At 47.3% G+C, this 23593-nt stretch overlaps 1 protein-coding gene across 6 annotated transcripts in view; it reads right to left on the bottom strand.

Annotated features, from left to right (window-relative positions):
* Window positions 1-460: 460 nt before the first annotated feature.
* REEP1 (receptor accessory protein 1) overlaps window positions 461-23593 on the bottom strand; it is a 118201-nt gene continuing 95068 nt past the window's right edge. For 2 of the 6 annotated variants that reach the window (XM_035273399.3, XM_035273400.3), the window contains 5 exons: window positions 18853-19030; window positions 14030-14065; window positions 6384-6535; window positions 3741-3833; window positions 461-3545 (listed from right to left, as the gene is read on the bottom strand). In XM_035273399.3, the coding sequence (XP_035129290.1) occupies window positions 3474-3545; window positions 3741-3833; window positions 6384-6535; window positions 14030-14065; window positions 18853-19030 (531 nt within the window). In that variant the 3' untranslated portion in view covers window positions 461-3473. The remainder of the gene's footprint in view (window positions 3546-3740; window positions 3834-6383; window positions 6536-14029; window positions 14066-18852; window positions 19031-23593) is intronic. The other 4 variants (XM_078348957.1, XM_035273401.3, XM_035273402.3 and 1 more) reach the window with 2 other exon arrangements.

The raw sequence follows: 23593 nt of genomic DNA, 5'->3' as shown, positions 1-23593 counted from the left end.
GTGTGTCTTCCTGTTCAGATGTGAAAGGTAAAGGCTGCAGCAGGTTTAAGGGCATCCCTTCCACCCACTGTGGCCCTGTACCACCCTGTTGTCACTTGCACAGGTACTCCCCCATTTGCAAATGAAGAAATGCTCAGAGAAGAAAAATGATGGGCAACAGGTCTATTTGCACAATTTAAACCCTACCAGTGGACTATTCTATTTTCACAGCTACCTAGTTTCTGCTGATGATTTTTTAAAATGTAAAACAGTTTTACTTTCAGGTTTGTAGTTGTGTGAGGAACTGGTTTTCAAAACACATCATCTGATTTTCTTTCCCTCTCAACATCCTGTGCAACAGGCATAGGGCCAAGTCAGCAGGCCAGTCGGTGTCTGAACACTCAGCTTCTAATCCTTGTTACCTCCCGTATTTGAAAAAAAGTACTTCCTCTTTCCTTATAAGCCAAACCTTACAAAGATGTTTTTTAAAAGAAAAATGTTAAGACTTTATTCAAGATGTGTATCAGGCATTATAACAAAACAGCAGAACTTCAACCTTTGGAATACTGTAATTTTACATCCCTTTGATGCACAGTCCAGTATACTGTTTTATTACAGATCGTTCTATATGGACTACAGAAATGAACTAGAGGAAATGTGCACAGTCACAATCCAGAATATCAGCTCTGGGAGTGTACACTGTTAGAGGATGAAGCACATCCTTTGCCATTTCAAATACTGTGCCAGGTGGAGGACTAGGAAGGCTCAAAGATGGTCATGGTTGACAAGCACTCTTACCACAAACACATGGACAGCTTATCACGGAGAACATACATTTCAAAGGCCAGCAGAGTGAGCAAGCTCTTCACACAGCCAGGAGGGATTATGACTAAACTCCAGTTCATAAGCACAAGTCCACATCTCACTTCCTCAGAACAGGTGCTCAATGGCAATTAACTAAAAGTTATGACATGAACATTACAGACTTTCCAGCTAGTATTTTGTAAACAGCCTGTGTCTGTAAGTCAGCAAATTAAAAACATTCAGTTGTATCCTTGAGACAGAACACCACACCACTACACGTACACTTACAGGCTTTCACATTTTATGTCAGTCCATACACAAATGTATAGCTTGTCAGATACGTAAACACATTTTGCCAGAAATATGACAGCTGCTCTCAGTTGTACAGTGAGTGTCTTTAAGAGAGAAACCGACTCCTTAGTCAACACTTGAAGGAAAAATAGTTACATTTACATTAAGACAGCAGTTTGGATACCTTTATATTTTTCAATTTTGAATGAGAAGTAATACAGCATGTCTGAGAATAGAGTGCTTCAAACTTTTTTGGCATAGTTAAGTGCAAATTTGATAACTGGTACTTGTCATAACTTCCCATTGTAAAGTGGTGAAAATACAGCTTGTTCACAATAGGATTTTAAACTGCTGCTAAAGGCAATTTCCTGTTTGGCAAAAAAAAAAAAAAATTGCTAAGAAGCTGTGTAAGCTTTTTTTGCAATTGTTTCTGATAATTCTGGGTACTTCAACTAACAGGTAAATATATTTTGAAGAGTATTATCATTCTTCTGTCTGGAACTGCTTATTGAGCACGAAGAAAACATTTTCTGTCTTCCTTAACAGATTTAGGTATTGGTGGGTGTGGGGCACAGAAGATGAGCCTCTATTTATCCTCTCAGCCACAAATTTGCTTTTAGATGTATTTTTCTATACCCTTCTGCAAATTACAAAATCACCTTCAGAGGAACTATGGGTAGACAGGATTCCAATATGCATCTCTGGCAACAGTCAGCTTCAAAGCAAATCATTTCCGGGGTGGCTAAGATCCAGCTAATGTGTTCAGCAAAGGCCTCTAATGTGTGTTTGCGTAGCTCAGTAATGGAACAGTTTTTAATTAGGCCTGTTTATAGTTGGTTGACAGTTCTATATGGTATATAACACTAATTCTCTAGTCTGTCTTCTGGGCATATCTACGAACAAATACAATCCAAATATTATGAGTAACTGGGTTGTGATCACTGCATGCATTACACTGAAAGAAAACACCAACTCTAAGCACAAATATACTATTCTTACATTTCAGCTCAGCTCTCAGCGGAGAGCAGCTACCTGGGACCACAATGCCATTTAAACCAGATTCTTTTCAAATAAAATTCTCAATCTAAGTGGAAAGTCCCATCAGAGAGTGCTTTATTCCCCTACTAAGCAGTCCAGGCTTGTATAAAATGTCTGCTAAGGCCTAGAGTGCCCATGAGTGTGAGTTTGCTGTTTCCATTCTGCACAGGCCAGGAAGGGTGTGCAGAAGGTGTGAGCCACAGGTGCTCATGGGTCTGACCAGCACGTCTAACTCATAAAGATCTCAACCTCTAAAACCATTCTAGAGCCCACCATTTTGACTGTTACACATGTGTTTCAGATGTATGTTATGGCTTCTCTGAAACAGCACAGTTCTCAGGTTTGTGAGTGTGTGTTTGCTAAGCTAAACAAGGTTTACCAGAGTTTGCTAAAACAAGGTGCTCAGAGTGTAAACTCCTGGGGAAATCAGCGGCAGCACTGGTCACGATAAAGGAGAAATCATCCTTTGTCAAGCACAGAATTACTCCTTCCAACAGCTCTACATGTTCTCATCCTCAAGAAATTGGGCCAAGGGCAAGCTACCTGCTTATTTCTGGAAAAGATTCAGAAGGTCCTAATCCAGAATCCAGGGAGGAGATGAGCTTCCTGCTACTCTTCTCTTATCCTGGGATGTTCCCCTGACCTCTCATCACATTCTACTGTGTTGTGAAATATTGCTTCTCTTCATTCGTAACTTGTCTGGTCTTTTGACTAAACAACTATCTAAAGAATATAGACCACATTCCTGCAGGGAAAGGGACGTCTTACTGAGCTGTATTTGGAAACTTTATAAGCACATCTGATTTGTTCTCTGGAATCAAAAAAAATTTTTTTATCTCTGTTTTTGCAGTTTTCTTACATATCAGAACCTCTGGCAGCCCTTGCAAGTCCATCATATTAAGCCAAAAGCCATAAATATATACATCATAGTTCAAAGTATTAGTACCAAGAACAAAGAAGGTTTAAAAAAATGCTTTGTTTGCATTTACAGGACTAAAAACTAAGTATGCAACAGATAGATTACAAATGTACATCTCAGCAGCATAGGGGTGATTCTCTTATCTTTCTAAAAAGAAAACACTGCTGTCTGTGACAATCCAGTTGTGGAAAATTATCAACCTCAGAAGACTTAAAGGTCACCACCCCTGCCCCTACTACCCTTCCCTTTGGCCTCTCCCCAGGAAAATAAAGAAAACGGGGAAAAAAATCCTTAAAAGTGGAAGGGGAGAGAGAAAAGGCCATGTTTGTGAGGCTGCACACACAAAGCACATCCAGCTTGCGGATTTTTATGTTATTAGTGAATAGCTCTTTAAGGCAGAGAAGAAACATTCTGTGGATCCGGTGCAGTTGGCTCATCTCACTCACGTGGTTTCGGTGGCCGAGGATGAGGTACTTTTCTTCCTGAAGCGAGATCGAAGAATTCTAGGCGGTGCCTGGTAGAGAAAACAGAAAGGTGTCCCTCAGTTTGGTGTAAATGTGGGATCTTTTGAGGTCAGCACCTGGAAGGCAGTGTGTCGAGACTTCCAGCTCCTTTGGCCAAATGCAGCTGGCTGGGGCTGGGGTCTACCTGAATCTCGTAACAGGAAGCAATCATCAGAGTCCCATCCCCCATATCCCATGAAACTGACCATTTTAAGAGGCTGATGCCTCCCTCTTAAATTATGCTCCTCGATCTCCCAAGGGAATGGTTGTGCAGAATGACACATCTTTCTTGTTTCCGCCTGAGGAGCAAAATGATCTTAAATGATTCAGCAGAAAGAGACACCTCCCCATCACTTCTTTTGCTTTTGTTATTTCCTTTGGGAACCAGCCTAACGTTTTTTGGTACATGCGTCAAATTTCCATCACTAAATTTCTAGTTCCCTTTCTGGATGTGAAACCTTCTAATATACAGCATGCCACACCGCAAAGGCAAACACCACCTTGAAGTACAGGTTGAATATCCCTTATCCTGAAATGCTTGGGGTCAGAAGTGTTTGGGAATTTAGATTTTTTGTTTTTCAGATTTTGGAATGTTTGCATATACATAGCAATTGCACACCCTAATCTGAAAATCTGAAATTCAAAGTGTTCCTATGAGCATTTCCTTTGAGCGTGACCTTTGCACATCTCGTCTGTGCTCAAAGAGTTTTCCAGTTTTCTGATTAAGGATGCTCAACTTATATAAAGGGCTCCACCTCATCTCTCCTACAAATGACTCTCAAGGGACCCCTCCTTCCTTGGGATACACAAATCACAGGAGGAGTTCCTATTTCAGTGAAAATGAAGTGAACATTTTCTGACACAGCACTGGAGAGGGTTCACACAACTGGCCCAACCTACCCTCAGCACCTGTGTCTGTCCATTTATCTGTAAACACAGAACTTCTTTCCCTCCACTGTGCCCATTCACACCTCTATTCCTTCTGACTGGAAGCACTTCCCTCCCTCCTCCGTCTTGCATATTTCTAGGCCTCCTGAGGACCCAGTTTAAAAGTCACTTCTGAAAAGGTTTCCCAGAGCCCCTCCGCCACTGCCCAGCCACACACAACCAGGCATCATCACCGCCTTTGTTCTCTCATCATGTTTTGTACATGTCCCACGGCAGAGGACTCTGCACTCAGTGAGAAGCGGAGGGGGCTGCTCACTCTCTCCACCAGACTGGGGACTTCCTGAGAGCAGGCCCATGTCACATTTGCCACCATTTCCTGGTGAGTGGCTCGGTGCTGGGCAGACACGTAGAAGGGAGGCAGTGAATGAGCCAGAGAATAAGACTCAGGCCCTCTCATGGAATCCTCATGCTACAGTCTTACCACTAGGAAATGCTTACCAGCCACCTCTAGACAGAGACTGAAAAAAGAAACAACGGAACCCACCTTTCCAGTAATGTTCTTGGTAGGCTGGTGAATAGTAAACAGTAACAGCTTGTGCAGCTTCAATAAACAAAAATAAAACAGCACAAACCCTTGTGCCCTAGAATTCTTTAGGCTGGTGTCCTCTCCCCATCATGAGGCTGCTCAGGCCAGATTGCCCAGGCTGGACTCCTCCAGCAGTGTCCAAGTCCTTTCCTAAAACCTCTAAGTTTAAAAGGGATCCATGTGTAACTCATCTTGGAAAGGAACCTGATGAACTGCACATGGAGGTGGTGATAATTACAGTCCTAACGGATAAGAATGCTAGGCAGCTGTGTTTGTGGAGGGGACCATTTCGTGGCATCTCCCTATATAAGTCTCACAAGGGTCTGTACGGGGACTTTCTGTTTGCTTCAGATGGCCTCTCAAGCTGCGATACTCAGCAGATGAGGAATAGGAGAGGAGACCTTAGGAAGCAGAGAGGAAGACTGAAGTCCCTGCACCTGCGCTCATAACTGGTGACTCCCTACCACCTCACAAAGCAAGGCCCAGAAGGCTCCAGGCTCAGCCCTCCTGCTGCCAGAATTCCATCCATCCTACAGCGGACAATAACATCTACGTCAAGTGTTTTGGTTTTGGTAATTCTAAAGGGCTGCACCCATTTAGTAACATTTCAGGAATAGCTACTTTGTACCAGGCACTGTGCTATGTCTTGGAGATACAGTGATGAACAAGCCTTATTCTTATTTATAAAAACTTTTCAAATAACACATTCTGAGTTTTCTTCCCCCCAGAATACCCATTTGGGTTGCTTTTCACTTGATCAACTTAGATTAGTACTTGTTAATATCTAGAAGAAACAAAATAAAACAATAAAGACCTAGATACTTTACTACTCCCCTATTACTTTTTCTTTTTTCTTTTTATTTATTTATTTATTTTTTTTTTGAGATGGAGTCTCACTGTCATCCAGGCTGGAGTGGAGTGGTGCAATCTCACTGTAACCTCCACTTCCTGGGTTCAAGCGATTCTCCTGCCTCAGTCTCCTGAGTAGCTGGAATTACAGATGCATGCCACCACACCTGGCTAATTTTTGTATTTTTAGTAAAGATGGGGTTTTACCATGTTGGCCAGGCTGGTCTTGAACCCCTGACCTCAGGTCATCCATCCACCTCGGCCTCCCAAAGTGCTGGGATTACAGGCATGAGCCAGTATATTCGGCTCACGCTATTTCTAAATGAAATTAATAGGATTTCCTCTCCTTGGCAAGTAACTGGATGCTATCCAGTGTCTGGTTCTGCTTGTTTGATGGAAAGAGATCTTTCCATCCCAGGCATTAAGGAGATGTTGGTGCTGGGAGTGCTGCTCCTGGGACCCCCAGTCTCCAGGGCACAGCCCTTGGACAAACACACTCCAACCCGCAGCCCCAGACACTTTGTACCTCCAGGAGCAAGTCCGTCCTTCGAGGTGCTTTATACTTGTACATGAAATCCAGCAGGTCTTCCTCCTCCTCGTCAGAAAACGCCAATGGGTTTTGGACCTGGTGGGGCTCCCATGCCTTCACACCACCCTCATTCACATCTCCCTCAACCACTTAATGTCCATTTACAGTCTACACAGAGGAGACAAAGTATAGCAAGGAGGCATCAGTGCAGGGAACAAGGAAGGGCAAGGTTAGGCACACAGCACACCAAGCCAGGCCTGTGAGGACAGCTGAGGCCCCTGGGTCTGAAGAAGCACGGATGTTTTGGGGGCCTCCTTGCAGAGTCTGGGATTGTGAAAGTGCAGTTATATGAATCTCCAGGCACTGTGCACAGAAACAACCACAGGCTCAGAATCTACTGAAAAGCTACCAAGGGGGCACCACTTCCCTGGGTGAAGAAAGAAGCTGCCTTAACTGAGACATCAATCCCTGCAGCTCAGTCCTGTGATCCCACACCAGATGAATGCTCGAGGAAAGACTCTCCTCTAGAGAGGACGGCAGCAATGATTTGCGGTGGGGTGGGGGAGCAGTTTCTGTGTTACACATACAGGCCATGCTGACAGTGTATTATAGTTGCATATTCGGTTCCAAGTATTCTGTAGGAGACAGAATTTAAAATGCCAGGAAGCCTTAAGGGATAACCTTAAACAAAGCTATGCGGGTTTTTTGTTTTTTTCAAAGCCCCAGTCCTATAGAAGCAGAGAAACCTAACGGAAGGAGAATCTGATAGAAGCCAAAAAATCTGCCAAAAAAATGACAGCCAGAGTCCCGTTTTAGTCTGCCTTGAATACATCTGCAGGAAAAGCTTTAGAATTAATTCATCTCATTGAATGCACAGTATTTTTTAAATGTTAAATGCTAATACATATTCCACGTCATCTGGCTAGGTGGTTCTATCTTAGTTGAGCTGTAAAATATCTTCTGCTCCTACCCAGCTTATTTGATATAACACACACATATCTTTCTATGCTTCATCTATTGTTTTTACCTAGAATCACAGAATGCAGAACTAGGGGGTTCTCAAGTCATCTAATCCAATCACTGTGAGGCCTCCAGGAAACCAGAGCTCTTCCTGGGACACCATGCTCCTAAGAGCATATTCACCACGGAATGTGCTCTCTCTCCATCAGCAATGGACTTGCTAGACTATACCACGACCAGGCATGGAGTAAAACAGACAACGAAACCCTAATCTAGGGCAGCTTTCCCAGTTACCACTGCTGTGTTCCCCAACAGCCAGCAGGAGGCAGCATGACACCCAAAGCTGAATTGTAAGCTGGGGTGTGATTGATTCAGACTGGGCCTTAGTAAGTAAAGTCCTAGGATCATTAATGTTCCTTTGATTTTTTTTTTTTTAATTTCTACTCTGCACTTCCCAAGCTTATTTACTCTAGTTTTAGTTTGTCCTCTGGTCCCTTCCTCTGTCCTAATCAGCTGCATCATATTGAACACAAAGACCTGCAACTCCAGGGAGCCCTCTCTGAATACTCTGGCCCTCCCTGGCCTCCCCACTCTGAGACCCAACAGTGCTCGAAGGCTGTGCCACACAGTTTGTGCTGGGTCCTCATGTCAGTCTCATTGCCTCAGCCAACAAGAAGGCATCTTGAGGTTGGGGGCCAGGCTGATCCTTCCTCAGTCCCTCTGAACACCTGACCTAGGGCTGGGCACACAGTGGCCACTCAACAGCTAAACTAAGTAGAATTCCGAAGTCATCTCAGAGAGCTCAACTCTAGTCCAAAGTTAGAGCTTGACACTCATTCACCAAAGCAGGAAATTCCTTCTGGACACAGATACCTCCTGCCTGGCAGGAGGGAAAAAAGACCAAAAGCCCTCAGACCAAGGCAGAAACTACAGAAGCAGCCTGCCAGCCCCACCCCAGCAGCAATCCTTGTGACATGGAAGGGGGGAGGATGCTGGTTTGAGTCTGTGCCTCTGACCATGCTGTACCATTCATATCTGGGTCCAGGGCTTTCCCTGTACTGATGGTTGTGAGCATCAGAAGGTGGCCCAAGGTCACCGTGAGATCCTCAGGCATCTAACAACCCAGCCCAGTCATCCAGTCTGGATTCACTAAGGCTGAGCAATGAACTCAGATATTACCAAAATCCCCATCATCACAATAATCTCAGGACTGAAGCCAAAATGGCTTTGAGCATGTTCTCTACTGCAAGGACTGTAGGGTAGAAAAGAAATGACCCTCCAACCCAGTAGGAGTGATGGTTCAAGGACAACCCAGATATCCAAGCAGGAACAGAAACAAGTTCTCAGCTCAGCAGAGGCTGGGAGCAAAAGTGGCCAGTGTGGACAGTGAGGGGGCCGGAAGTAGCCTCAGGGGAAGCTACAGAGATAACCTCCTAAAAAAGGGAGCCCTCTCCTAATCACTGTGTCCTCTGAGCATTTCTGCCAAGAATGTTGTCTATAATATTTGCCTTACTCTCAGAACCAGAGGGAATAAAATAATTCTGAACAAGACAAGCTTCCAAGCCTCTGGCTGGCTGTTGCCCTGTGGACATGAATCTCTTAACTAATTGTATTTCCCTCTTTGCAGTGGTTTCAAGGAAGCCAGGTGACTTGATAGTCAACACCTTGATGGCATGCATTTAAAATATTCTCTCCCCCCGATTCCATCTTACTTGCCCACTCCCTTTTCCTCCTGCTTCATTTTTCTTACTTTGATTTGCTACTTTAGATATATTTCCACAAGTAGACCTAACTCCTTTTTAGATCAGGAAGGAGTATAAATGGAAAACCAAACACAGTCCCAAAAAAGGGGCACCAGGAAGAGCATGAAGGTGAGTAGCTGGGTAGAAAATTCCATGCTCTGCCTCCTCTGTGTCTTGTCTCTGAAGATCTAAAGACAACAGGTCCTTACCCCTGGCAACAGGCCTGAAAGAGTATTACTATCCCCATCTTAGTACTCTAATGGCTCCCAGAGACAACATGTATGAGAGGAGGGTCTCCCATCCAAGGTCATGGCCATAACAACTTGCAAACCTCAGGTGATGGTGGCCATGGCCTTGAGCCTGAAGAGCTGCCACTATGATGCCCAAAGCTGGGTTGCTTCTAGGAAAGGGCAGGGTCTCTGCTGTCTTCCAGAGCAGGGAAATGGGTGTGTGGTCTTGGCTGATGTTTTTGTATTAGCAAATGTGTCAGCCAGACTACAGCAGGCAGGGCTGCAGGCTCCACCTCTTCTCTCTGTGGGGAAGGCAGGGAGGGAGAAACTGGCAGAGCCTCTCAGCCCTTTAAAGGCCTGTGTAGACTGCACTGGGCCCAGGGCCACCGCACCCCGGCAGTACAACAGAACCTCTCCCAGGTTAGCAAAAACATCCTACACAGCACACACATTAGTGGGAGCATTAATGGAACACAGCAAATGTCTGCAGAAGAGCACGCCCTTCTGGAACACTTACATCCACGTCCCCAACAGCACCGAGGAGAGAGAAAAGAACATTCTGTTAGAGAAGGGTCTTTGGTACTGAAACTCACGCATGTGTGCATACTCATGCACACATACCCATCCATACAGACACACTCACATACACACTCACATGCACACATGCTCGCTCACCTCCCATGCTCTAAGCATCAGGCAGCTCCTCCTGCTCTGGTCAGAGGAAGTACACTGCCCAGAGGCCACACTCAAAATGCAATTCTCTCTCTCTCTCTCTGAGAGGACAAAAAGATGACTGCTTTTAAAAATTATGTCCTACATACTTGATTTTAAAAGGGGGGAAGGGACATCTCTATGACTAACCACAGGCAGTAATCCAGAGTTCAGTTCTATATTACCTAGAGGTAGGCAGAGAAAAAAGAAGGGAGAGATAATAATAGACACATAGAAAAAGAGAGAGACATGCAGAAAACAATAGCGAATCAGTTGACAAATGGGACAGGAACAGAGTAAAAGGTGGGAAGAGAATGTTCTCGCATCTGAGATGTGCAGCTTAGAATAGAGGCTGCTGCCCTCTGAGGCCTTTAAGCTCTGTCACTGCCCTAAAAGGCACTTAGCAGCCTCCAGAATGTCTCCTTTTCCCTACCCTCATCATGAATTAAGTCCTGAATTTACAACTCCTAGAAAATGTTCCTGTCTGCTGAGGGCCCTGGGGCCCTGTGTGGCCCCAGAGGTAATCTGAATCTTTCCAGGCTTTGGCCTGAGTGAGCCCCCACTGTGACAACATTTCAGGGGACCAGAGGAAAGTGTCCCAATACCTGTGAAATCCTCTTGCTGCTTAAGAGTCAGCCCATAGCCCTAAGTGCAAGACAGACCTCCCCCAACACCATCTGCCATCACTGCATAACCCAGTAGAGACTGTCAGAGCTGGGAGGGACACCTTCTGGAGGGGGAGACTGAGGCCTGCAAAGTGCAGGGGCTTTCCCAAGGCCTCAGAGGAAATGGTGTAGACCAGTCATCAGAAGGTTACCTGCATGCAGACCTCAGAGACAGGGAGAACTCCAGGGCACAGGTTTAAGAGGCCCTTGGAGAGGCAGAGGACCAAGAAAGGAAGGGCTGGGGCAAAGGCTTCCAGGTCTTGAGGCCTCCACCAGGCCTCATCTGCTTCTGACTGTCCAGCAGCCCCCATCACAGCAGCTCCCAACCCACTCTGGGATGAGGAACCAGAACTTGGACACTGAATCCTGGACACACTCTTGTGCATGTGCAGCCTTCCAGAGCTATTCAGTTCCTACAGTCATCTACAGCTCTATTGAAATGCACTGGAAACGCTGCATCTGATCATGAAACCACCAGGTGTCATGGCAGGGGAGGGCTTCTGAGAGCAGCATAGAGCAGTGCCAGGGAAAGAATGGAGGAGAGGGCAGCCACTCTCCCCGACCTCCAAGTGTCAGTCTCCCAGAATTAGAGGCTTTTGGAATGGGTCATGGAATTTACAGACTCAAAACTACAGTGTAAATAGACAGAAATCCCTGTGATTGGAACCACTGGGACCGCAGGGTCATTTCCCAGGAACTAGTGTGTCCACCAGGCCAGCATCTTGTGCCCAGTGCTAGAAACAGCTGCACGCAGCCCCTTCATTTCCAACCTGGACCAGGGGGCCCCATGGGGACACAGGGTTAGAGTCAGAGCTGGGCTAGGACACTGGTCTCCACCTGCAGCCCTGCTCAGGACTCCTCTGTCAGTTCACTGTAGAGGAACTGGCCTCCCAAATCCCCAGCTCTTCTTGTTTTTGTTTTTTTTTTTTGGTTTGTTTTGTTTAGTTTAGTTTTGTTTTGAGACCCAGTTTTGCTCTTGTTGCCCAGGCTGGAGTGCAATGGCACTATCTCGGCTCACCACAACCTCGGCCTCCTGGGTTCAAGTGATTCTCCTGCCTCAGCATCCCAAGTAGCGGGGATTACAGGCATGTGCCACCTCGCCTGGCTAATTTTGTATTTTTAGTAGAGATGGGGTTTCTCCATGTTGGTCACACTGGTCTCAAATTCCCAGCGTCAGGTAATCTGCCCACCTCAGCTTCCCAAAGTGTTGGGATTATAGGCGTGAGCCACCATGCCTGACCTGGCTCTTCTATAAAGGACTTAAAAAGCTGAGCTCTGAGACTCTTAAAAATAAAGCAATGGCCGGGCACGGTGGCACATGCCTGTAGTCCCAGCTACTCCGGAGTCTGAGGTGGGAGAATCGCTTGAGTTCAGGAGTTCTGGGCTGCAGTGCACTATGCTGATCGAGTGTCCACACTAAGTTCGGCATCAATGTGGTGACCTCCCAGGAGTGGGGGACTACCAGGTTGCCTAAGTAGGGGTGAATCTGCCCAGGTTGGAAATAGAGCAGGTCAAAACTCCCATGCTGATCAGTAGCGGGATTGCACCTGTGAATAGCCACTGCACTCCAGCCTGGGCAACATAGCAAGACCCCATCTCTAAAATAAATAAATAAATAAAGCAATGAAGGGACAACAGGCCACTTCACACAATGCAGTTTCCTGTCCTGCTTATTGCCAATGTGGGAGGGGCATGCCATGCCTCCACAGCACCAGGGCTGGAACAAAAGCTATACTGGGCACCTTGTGTGCCTTCCTTCCTCCCCTGACACCACCCATCAGGCTGCAGGCCAGGCATGGCCCTCTAGCCTTCTGAGCCTAAGGCAGCTTCTCCATGGGGAGCCAGGCAGTGAAAAAGGGGCACTGAGTTAGTCTAGCACCCTCACTAGTCCCTAATGTGTCTAGTTAAGGATAGGCAACAGGAGGAGCAGGTCATGGCAACCACCGGGTGGCTGTGACTCCAGCAAGCCATCACTCACACACTGGGAAGGCAGCAGCAGGAGTCCCTCTCCAGAACTGGGAGACATCCCCTCTCCCTGGGGTCTCCTGGCTGCTCCAGGCTATCACCACCACCAGCAGCATCACCATCACTACTGCCACCACCATCATCATTACCATCACCATCATCCTTCCCAGGATTATTATGGCCCTTTCATGGCTACTTTCACAACAGCACAGTGAGGTCAGGAAGCAGGGATCTCATCTCCATTTTAAGAGGAGGAACTGAAGCTCACAGTGGTTAGGCGATTCACACAGTTGCACAGCTAGTAAATGGCAAAGCAGGACCAGGGCTCCCTTGGCTGCACCAGGACCAGAAACCCCTGGAACTTTAGGACTTCATCATTTCAGAGGACCTTAGTAAGTCCCTGTGTCTTCACCTGGAGCGCAAGGAAGTATGACCCTGTTGTGGCTTTTTTTTTTTTTTTGAGACAGGGTCTTGATCTGCCACCCAACTCAAGTGCAATAGCACAATCGCGGCTCACTGCAACCCTGACCTCCCAGGCTCAAGCAATTCACCTGCTTCAGCCTCTCAAGTAGTTGGGACCACAGGTGCATACCACCACGCCTGGCTTTTTTTTTTTTTTTTTTTTTTTTTTTTTATAACTGTAGAGATGAATTCTCGCTATGTTGCCCAGGTTGGTCTCAAACTCCTGGGCTCAAGCAATCCTCTCACTTCTGCCTCCCAAAGTTCTGGGATTACAGGCATGAGCCACCGCACTCAGTGACCCTGTGGTGGTTTTAAGATATCTCCATACATTCTTTGATGCTCCTCCCTTAAAAAGGTGGAGATTAATTCTCCTCCCCTTGAACGTGGGCTATGCTTAATGACTTGCTTCCAACAAATAGAATAAGGCAGAAGTGATGAGAGTGACTTAAAAGCCTAGGACAGAAAAGGTACCCTGGCTCCCTGCCTGTCCTGTCTCTCTTGAATGGCTCACTCCAGGCCAAGCCGCCTACCATGTTGTAAGGACACTTAAGCAGCCCCAGAGAAGCCCATGAGATAAGGAGCCTCCAGCCAACAGCCATAAGAGCACCATCTTGAAAGTGGATCCTCCAGTTTTGTCAAGCCCTCCGATGACTCAGCCTGGGCTGACATCTTGACTGCAACCTCTTGAGAGACCCTGAGCCAGAACCACTCAGTTAAGCCACTCCCAAACTTCTAACTCACAGAAACTGTAAGCTACTATGATTGCTGTTATAAAGGGTTAACCTCCTGACCCCTCCCTATGACCATGCAGTTGAAAGGGAGCCCCAGGGTCAGGTGCCCGCTCCTGGTTAGAAGCTCTTCCTGAGTGAGAGCCCAGCACACTGCGGAGAGGCTGGCTGCTTACTCACCTTTCCGGGTCCTGCAGGTGGAGCAGCAGGTACACACTGTGGGAATGGGGTGGGGGCACCATCAGTGACATTCCCCCTGGACAGGAACCAGCCCTGGGCAAACAGGGAGGCCCTGGAGAGGTGTGGGGATCCCAGTGCGTACAAGCTAGGGATCCCAGGAATGTGGGTCTCTGTAGAGACACCAAAGTGGGGAAAGAGTCATCTCAGATTCAGTTTCCTCTCAGGTGCAGAATATAACCTCACCTGGACCACAAAGTCAGTCCTTGCACCCTGCAGGGAAGGCAGGAGACAGAGTCAAAGTTTCCTCTGGGAAATAACTCCAAGCACCCCTGCCCACAGCATCCTCCTCTCTCTGCTTTCCAGTTCAGAATGTCCCCCAGGAAACCTCCTCAGACTCACCTCTGAACCCCAAAGTATTTCATGTCTGGGCATCTGCAAAGGCCTAACTGGCTGCTGCCTGGTACAGGCCATTGGTCTTGGTGCACATCTGGGCCTTGGCATAGAGTAGGTGCTCACTAAATACATGCTTACTGAGTGATTCCAAGTCCATGGAAGGCCAGGATCATTCTTTCAACATTTCTTGTACCCTTCCTGGTGTCCAGTGCTAGGCATCCAGTGTATGGTATCTGACTACACACCATCCAGCTCATTCTGCAGGGAGGGCCATGTCAGTCCCCACCCGCCCTGACCCTTTAAGCAAAGAGGAAAACTCCAGGCAAGAGAGAGAGGGTCAAGCCAAGTGCACTGCCCAGCCTCATTCTGGCTGCTGAAAGCAGCGGGAGAGAACTCCTCTTCCCCTTCTCCAATGCCCAGACCCTGTGTCCTCAGAGCACACGCAGAGGTCTCTTGTGTGCCAGGCATGTGGTGGGTATGCTGGGTGGGTGTTTCCAGAGGGAAGCACAGAACCCTTGTCTGCCAGCCAGGAGCTTGCAGCACTGAGTGACTGTGCAGGGACTGTCTTCATGCCCCTTTCTCTCACCTTCATTTGCAGCATCTGCCTTCTTTTCCTCAAGATGCAGGAGGTCATGTGGATGTCCCTTCTCATCTCACAGCAAATGGTCTGGACTGGTTCATGGGATCCTCCTCACTATTTTTTTTTTTTTTTTTTTTTTGAGACAGAGTTTTGCTCTTGTTGCCCAGGCTGGAGTGCGATGGTGTGATCTCGGCTCACTACAACCTCTGCCTCCCAGGTTCAAGCAATTCTCCTGCCTCAGCCTCCCGAGTAGCTGGGATTACAGGCATGCGCCACCATGCCTGGCTAATTTTGTATTTTCAGTACAAACAGGATTTCTCCATGTTGGTCAGGCTGGTCTCAAACTCCCAATGTCAGGTAATCTGCCCACCCCAGCTTCCCAAAGTGCTGGGATTACAGGCATGAGCCAATGTGCTCAGCCACCTCCCTCACTTTTCATGTGCCTTTACATGACTTTTATTCCCACACCCCACTCACATTCTCCTTCCTCCTCAAGGAGTATCAATTTTAACATTTTAATATGCAACTTTTTGTTTCAACATGTTCTTTGTATAAACTTCGTATTGTTACTTTGCATGATGGGCATAAATTGTTAGATAAAATTTCATTCTGTTTGTACTTTTCTTCACCTGGCATCATGCTTTCAAGTTCTACTGTGTGTACATTTAAATCTGTTGCTTCCAGCGGCTGCAGAGGATTCCACAGGGTATAGCTCCCACCTCTCTCCAGGTTGTCTTCAACTCCTGCCACCTGTCCAGGGTTTGCAAATTCTCTGGTTTGCTCTCCTCACAACCCTAAGACATAGGCTGAATAGGGATTAGTGGGCCTTTTTTACAAAGAAGAAAGCTTAAGGGAATCCCGGTCTGTCTTCTGTGCCAAGGTCAAATCCTATGGTAGCGTCTGCCTGCGTTCTGAGAGAAGTTCTGAGGCTGAATCGAGGCTCAGCAGGAACAAGCACGCCTTGTGCTGCATTTGCTGTGTCTGCACAGGCCTGGCATCACCCAGCCAGGATGAAGTCTGGCCTCTTTCCCTCTTCTGGGGCCCTTTCTGGCATCCGAGGCCCACACTGGGGGCTGAGCTGGGAAGGGCTTCCTCTGCTAAGACTTCCTCCCAGGCACGTTGACCTTACTTGAGGATATGACAGCCCCAAAGCCTCTGACCCAGCCAATCTTGCCCCATATCCAGGCCCAGGCCATCTTTCATCTGTCTTCCTTTTTGAGATGGCTATTATTTTAGGCTCCAGAACAGGTGGGAAGAGCACCACACTGCCTCTGGCCTCCCTGCTGGGTCACACCTTTCCTCTTTGCCCCCTGTGGTCGTAGGTGCTGAGGCCAAGGGGGGTGGCAGTGAGGAGGGCTGGGCATGGTGCAGCACAGCCAGTCCTCTCGCTCCCCATTGCCTCCCTGGGGCATGGCAGGGGACATCACCATCTCTGCTCACGGAGAGTGGCAGAGCCAGTGCCAAAGCAAATCATCCCAAATGCTTTTCTACGTGGTGCTGGGCTGGGAAGATGCTCCAGGCCCAGAAGACACTCCCATCTCCTTGCAGACCCTGCCAACTTCTAGCGTTCCCAGTTCTGAGGCTGCCCTGAATAAGTCACCAGCAGAGGTCTAGGCAGGAGGCCAGCAATCTGGGGTTGGGGGCCTCAGCCCAGGACACAAACTCTGAGCCTGCCTCCTCCACTGGGCTCACCTCTATAATGGCAATGCAAACTCTTGGAGGCAAAGGGACCCCTGGGCCACCTAGGCCCACTTCCTTGCCAAAGCAGGAATCCCTCCCTTGAACCTGACCATCCAACTTTAGCTTGGGTCTTTCCAATGTCAGGGATCTCACTACCTCTCAAGATGATCCATTTCTCTCCTGCATACTTACAGCATGACAACGCGCCCTCTCAAGAGAGACAAATTACAACAAGAACAATGATAACCGCTACTATGTACTGATGCCAGGCATGACCATAAGCACTTTTACATGGCTTATTTCATTTGAATCCTCACAACAATCCTACAAAGGGGTGTTACTCCTTTAACAGATAAGGAGTCTGGGGTGCAGAGAGGGTAAACAGCTTGCCTGGGTCATGCAGTGAGCAAGTGACTAGCCCCCTGGAACTTCACCCCACTGGTTCTTGCTCTGCCCTCTGGGTTTCACTGAACTGAGGCCCTTTTTCCATCTAAGGGGCAGTTTTCACCTGAGGCTTGGCAGATGATGAGCTGATGCAGTATGGAGCTGAGACCTAACTCTGTGTTTTACCCCTATTTCTGGGGCAGTGTCTGGCAGATCAGAAGCTCTAGATGCTTGACAAAACCTGGAAGGTTGATGAGTGAGTGGCGAAGGGCACTGGCCCGGGAGTCAGGAGGCCAGCTCTACAGCAGCCCACTGTGGGTGACCCTGCACTGTCCCCTTCCCTGCACCTCTGTCTCTTTACCGGTAAAATCACTGGAGTTGACTGAAAGATCCCTGAGTCATTTCCTGCCTGGCCTTTTGTGATTCCATCCCTGTCCTGCTTTCAGCTGTGACAGGGTTAAAACATCTCCCAATAGAAAAACCACAGTCTTCAGACCTGTGAAGGGCAAAGGAGACACTGCTGAGGGGGAGGAAAGGGACGGAGCCCTGAGCTGCACTTGGCTCTGAGCATGAGTTGTCATTCCGAGGCAGCCGCAGGCCTCATGCCTCCCTGTCGATGTCTAAGACCCCTGAGAATCAGATGGAGTCTGTCAGGACATGGGGCTTCTGGCCAAGGTGTCCCCTGTAGGCTGCACCTTACAGCACACGGTCACAGGTGGCCAGATATCTCCCTTTATAAATTTAAGGGCCAGGCAGCCACCAGACATACATTGTGGACATAGATTCCAAAAGAGAGGCTCATTCCCACCCCTCCAACCACAGGGAAGCAGAGGTGGTGATCCAGAACTGTCCCCCACACCTCCACCATCAGTCCTGGGCAGCTTCTGCACTCAGCAACTGAGAGTCAAGGCCCCTGTCATCCTCCCAAGGAGCAGCCTGGAAAACTGTGTGCCTCTAGCCCGTGCCCCACCCTCCATGAGCCTGAAACCCACACTGGTGGATCTGATGCTAGGGGGGTTCCCAAACATGGCTGCAACTGAATAAAATCACACTTCTCGGTCTCACCCCAGACCTACAGAAGCCTCTACAGATGGGCCCAGGACTTTGCATGTTTAACGAGGTCCCCAGGTCGTCCCAATACCAGCAACCCCATGATGGGCATGTGACACCAGAGTCAGACATTGGAGGCAGAGGTGTGGTTACTGTAAGGTCCCAGCCGGTATAGGAACTATAGCTCAGAGGTAGCATGGTCCTTGGTATACAGAGGCTGTGGGTGGTGTGAGATGCATGAGGGGTCAGAGATGAGAAGAAGACAGCAGAGTGAGAGAGAACAGGCAATTTTCAAGTAGGGAAGGGGGCCCATGAGAGCAGTAAGCCCCAGTGAGAAGACAACACTCAGGTGTCAACAGGCACGCCTCCCTGGAGTCTGAGAAGAGAACACAGAAGGCTCCCGGGGCCCAGGTCCTATTGTACCTGCTGCCTCCAGGCTTGACCTAGACACTATTCTCCAACTACCCCCAATTCCCTAGCCAATCAGATAGAGGAGGGGCGACCCTTTGGTGCAGGTGACCTAGCCCTTTGCTTGATCAGAGTCGCCAGGCCAGCTTCTGGCCTGACCTGAGGGGTGCTCGCCCCTTGGCTGACCTGGCATGATCTGGTGGACACCTCTGTTGATGGCAGGTCCATGGGGCCAGGGTCAGGCTGCATTCCACATGGTGGACTGGGCCTCTCTCAATGAAAGCGAGGCCCAAGGAGAAGGAAAGAGGAGAAGTAAAGTGACACCTACCTGAGCTGCTAGCGCTCTCAGAAGCACTCCTGGACATCTTGGGCTGGCCGTGTTTGCCGCTGGCCCGCCCAGACCCCGGTGGTGGGGGGCCTGAAGGAGCAGGGGCACCATCTCCCCTGATGGTGGTGAGGTCCTGCATGCTGAAGCTCCGCAGTCTCTCCGATAAGGCACCCTGTCCCTGGATACAACACAGGAGGGGCACACATCAGAGGTCCTGCTCCACAGGTCAGACTCAAAGGCCAAGAGGGAGTTCTGATGGTCAGGAAGGCACAGATCAAGACCTGGATCAACTCTGCAAAGGGGCAGGTGCCCAGGTATAGCTGCTGGAAACACAAAGAGGGTCAAACCCTAGAATTTTCCAGGGCCTCCTCTGGGGCTCAGCAATTGCTCCTTTGGCTCCAGGCTCCCTCCCCACCCTCAGATACCCCCAAGATGATCTGGAGCGTCAGACCCAGGGCCAAGGGCGTGACTACTGCCTGCACCTCCTACTCCCTCCAGGCCATCTGCTGTTTCTCTTGCTTTGCATAAATAAAAATCCTCATGTATCTATGTTATTCTCAGTAGGTGAGAATCTGGTCAGGAAATTAAAAGCTAATATTCTGTGTGCTTAGTTCTTATTATTTTCAAAGGACATAAAATGCAGACAATATTTTTTTAAACGTTTGACAACAGAAATTTCTTTTATCTGTATAGCATATTATGTCTGCAAGGGACACTTACTTCCACTGGTGCATTTCAGCTTCATAAAATACCCAAAAGTAATGAATAAGGAAGGAAAAAATGATATTAAAAAACTCTTGCTGACTATAACCACTTCATATTCTGAGGAAGACAGAGAATTAATCTCAGGAGGGAACTGTTCTTTTGTTTAGGAAAGCAAGATCAATGCATTTTACTTACAAAAGAGCAGCTCCTCCCTGTCTGGATGAGAATGTGTCAGAGTGAAAATGATCACAGTGAAGGCTCAGGGATGGTGGCATTGCTTTAAGTGTGCCTCAGGGGCTGCAGAGAGAGGCTAAGGAAACCTGAGAGTGAGAGGAGACTAGGGCAATTGAGAACTGGGCTAGGATTTGCAGCAAAAAGTGACAGGCAAGTAACTACCAGGCAAATGAATGAACTCAAGCATCTTCAGAAAGAAGGAAGCCTGGAGGGTGTGCAGGCTTCCCTTGGGTGCATGGCACTGCAGTGGCATGGGAGAGGTATTCTATGCCACTTGGATAATGAAGGAAAGAGTGGTCTCAGAGATCTGGGGGACTTGGGGACAATACCACACAACAGACATAACAGAACCAACAAATCAGCACAAAATCAATTCAAGTCGCTGACAAGAAGACTGTTGGTGAGATTGATGAAACAAGCAAGGGCCAAAACAGTTGAAGAAGAGGTTTTCAGAGGTGAGAGAAAGGTTTGGAAGATTTTTTCGTTTTACTTAATAAAAAAATAATAAAAATGAACCAACAAAGCACAGCAATTCACTGAAGTGAAAGATCCAGATAGGATCAAGGAGCAAATGCAAAGTGAGTTCATTAAAGGGGAGGGGGAAACAAAAGGGGCTTGCAGGCAGGTTTAGAAGAAATGCCAGAAGAGGCCAGGCATGGTGGCTCATGCCTGTAATCCTAGTACTTTGGGAGGCTGAGGCAGGAGGATTGCTTGAGTCCAGGAGTTTGAGACCAGCGTGGGCAACATAGTGAGACCCTATATATACAAAAAAAATTTTTTTAACTAGCTGGGCATGGAGAAAATGCTTGTAGTTCCAGCTCCTCGGAACGCTGAGGTGGGAGGACTGCCTGAGCCCAAGAGATAGAGGCTGTAATGAGTCCTAATCACACCACTCCACTCTGGTCTGAGTGACAAAGTGAGACTCAAAAAAATAAAAAGAAAGAAATGCCAGACTAAAACCAAGATGCGTTAAAATATGAAATACAGCTGTTCCCAACCTACGAAAGATACAAAAAAAACCATGTCACCAGGAAACTAACAACAAAAACACAAAGAAAACTATTTAAATAATCAAATAAATACAATTAGAATTGTAAATACAGGCCAAGAAGGGTATCATGTGAAAAAAGACAGAAATCACCCTGGATGCCTCCGACACTGCTCTAGAATGATGGTGGGCAAGGGTCCAAGGCTTCATGTCCTTGACAAGAATAGCTGGGTGGTCTTTGCCCACAAAATGACGGCTGGACCAGCCGGCCACCCGTTATAAACCCCTTCAAATACAACAGCCAATCATCCATGAGTATTTTACTCAGATGCATTCTAGGTGGCATCTAGAATTTAGAAGAAATTTGGTGACTAAGGAGCAAAACTTGATTCTGAAATGAATGAGAAAATATTCTGTTAATTGTAAGTGAGTAACTCAATGTTAGGCTAGTGTTCAAGCAAACCATTCACTGACTCACTCTTTCATCCATCCTCTCATTTCTTCATTTATTTTACTTGTTCAACAATTATCAGGTACTTTTTATGGGCAAGATACGGTGCTAGGTGTTAATAGGAAACACCACCAGTACAGCTTGATTTCTGAGAAAGTGTAAAAAGACAAATGTACAGATACAACACAGAGGTGCCCTACCAGAAGCTACAGAAAGTGAAGACTGGATTCAAATTCCAGCCCTGTCATTTAACAGCTGAGTGATCTTCACTTCTCTCTGTCTCAATACCCTCATTTGCAGAAAAGCATCCACGTGGCTGGCTGCCGGTTATGTCCTCAAGATACCCATCACATAGCCCAATGCATATTCAGTGTTCAAAAATGTCAACTTTGATGATAATGATGTTGATGCTGCGGCTACTGCCTAAGACACAAAGGTTGCTATTGAAAGCAGAGGTGGGGCCAGGCATGGTGGCTCACGCCTGTAATCCCAGCACTTTGGGAGGCCGAGGCGGGCAGATCACGAGGTCAAGAGATCGAGACCATCCTGGCCAACATCCTGTCTCTAACAAAAATACAAAAAAAGTTAGTCGGTGTGGTGGTATGTGCCTGTGGTCCCAGCTACTCGGGAGGTTGAGGCAGAAGAATTGCTTGAACCCAGGAGGCAGAGGTTGCAGTGAGCCGAGATTGCGCTACTGCACTCCAGCCTGGCGATACAGCAAGACTCCGTCTCAAAAAAAAAAAAAAAAGAGAAAGCAGAGGTGGAAAAGATCACTTTGGTCAAAAGGACCAGGAGGGGTTTCATGACCCCAAGCAAAAATAAAACAGCCAGGGACAAATTCCCTCAACACAGTTCGCCAGTTCTTGCACACTGTTGCTCAGCAACATATGTGAGAGAAAGCAGCAGCAGGCATCACACAGGTTCATTTTAGCAAAGTGCTCCATTCCACTCCCAGAAGCCAACCAGTCCAGCTCCAATATCACTGGCAGTGGCAGAGGTTAGGAAAGAGAGGGAGATAATAATAGCTCAGTATCAACCTAGGCCTGTGTCAGAGGAAATTATAGTGGTGTATATACAAGACTCTTGAAAACAAATTAGCCCTTGCCTGTCAAAACACTCTGAGATGGTTAAAATCAATATGCCTGGCCAGGCACCATGGCTCACGCCCGTGATCCCAGCACTTTGGGAGGCTGAGGTGGGTGGATCACTTGAGGTCAGCCTGACCAATATGGTGAAACCCCGTCTCTACTAAAAATACAAAATTAGTCAGGTGTGGTGGTGCACGCTGCTCGGGAAGCTGAGGCAGGAGAATCTCTTGAACCTGGGAGATGGAGGTTGCAGACGAGATTACCACATTGTGCTCCAGCCTGGGCAACAAGAGCAAAAACTCTGTCTCAAAAAAAAAAAAAAAAAATCAGTATGCCTTTCATTTGTAAACCTTTCAGCCTTTAGTCTCTACACAAAATCTCATTCCTATTCACTTCCTGCAAACCCTATTCCACACGGTCAGTTTAGCTCTGCTCTGTAGAGTCTTTTTATTCTAGACCATTCTCTTCTGGAAAGAACCACGAGTTGTTTACTGGTAGTCTGAAAAATGGGGTTCCCTACTTTGGGAAAATAAACTTGGATTCTCCACATTTGGGAAGGGTTAATACCATAGTCCCCATAATTCCTTGAACCACATTATAGTATTAAAAGCTCTAAGAAGGCCCATCTGGTGGCGCATGCCTGCAATCCCAGCACTTTGGAGGCTGAGGCAGGAGGATTGCGGAAGCTCAGGAGTTCGAAACCAGCCTGGGCAACATAGGTAGACCCCCATCTCTATTTTTTAAATTTAAAAAGGCATCACTAAGTAACTAGAATTATAACAACAGCACCCACCTACTCCTAGACTTCTTGAAAATGATTTTTATCAAGTCCAAGACATATTTTTCATCTCTGAAATTGGGGTGGGTCTTACAATTGCTGCTTCCCTGACATCACTGTCAATGCTTACACATAGATGTACTTGGTTGTTATTCTCCCTGGCATAACTGGACAACTGAAATCCCTGAGTGTTTAATCAACAAACCATTTAAGAACTTCTTGAGAAAGGAATGTGAATCTCAGTTGTCTAACACATATCTCACTGAGACCTGCTGGTATTATCAAGAAAGTGGCAGCATCAAAACTGGCATGAATGAAAATCCCAGAAACAATAGCTTGACATCACCCAGCACATGATACAGCATGGTCATAAGTGGATACTGACATGCTGAGCTGAAAAGTAATTCAGGACCTCTGAAAGTGAAAAGTGAGGTTAGAAAGATCTTAATAATTTATTGTGCTAATGTGTTCCTTTTAATGTACATATAAAAGTGACA

Source organism: Callithrix jacchus, chromosome 14 (assembly GCF_049354715.1).
Source record: "Callithrix jacchus isolate 240 chromosome 14, calJac240_pri, whole genome shotgun sequence".
Lineage (NCBI taxonomy): Eukaryota > Metazoa > Chordata > Mammalia > Primates > Cebidae > Callithrix > Callithrix jacchus.
This window is presented reverse-complemented; position numbering and strand designations above follow the sequence as displayed.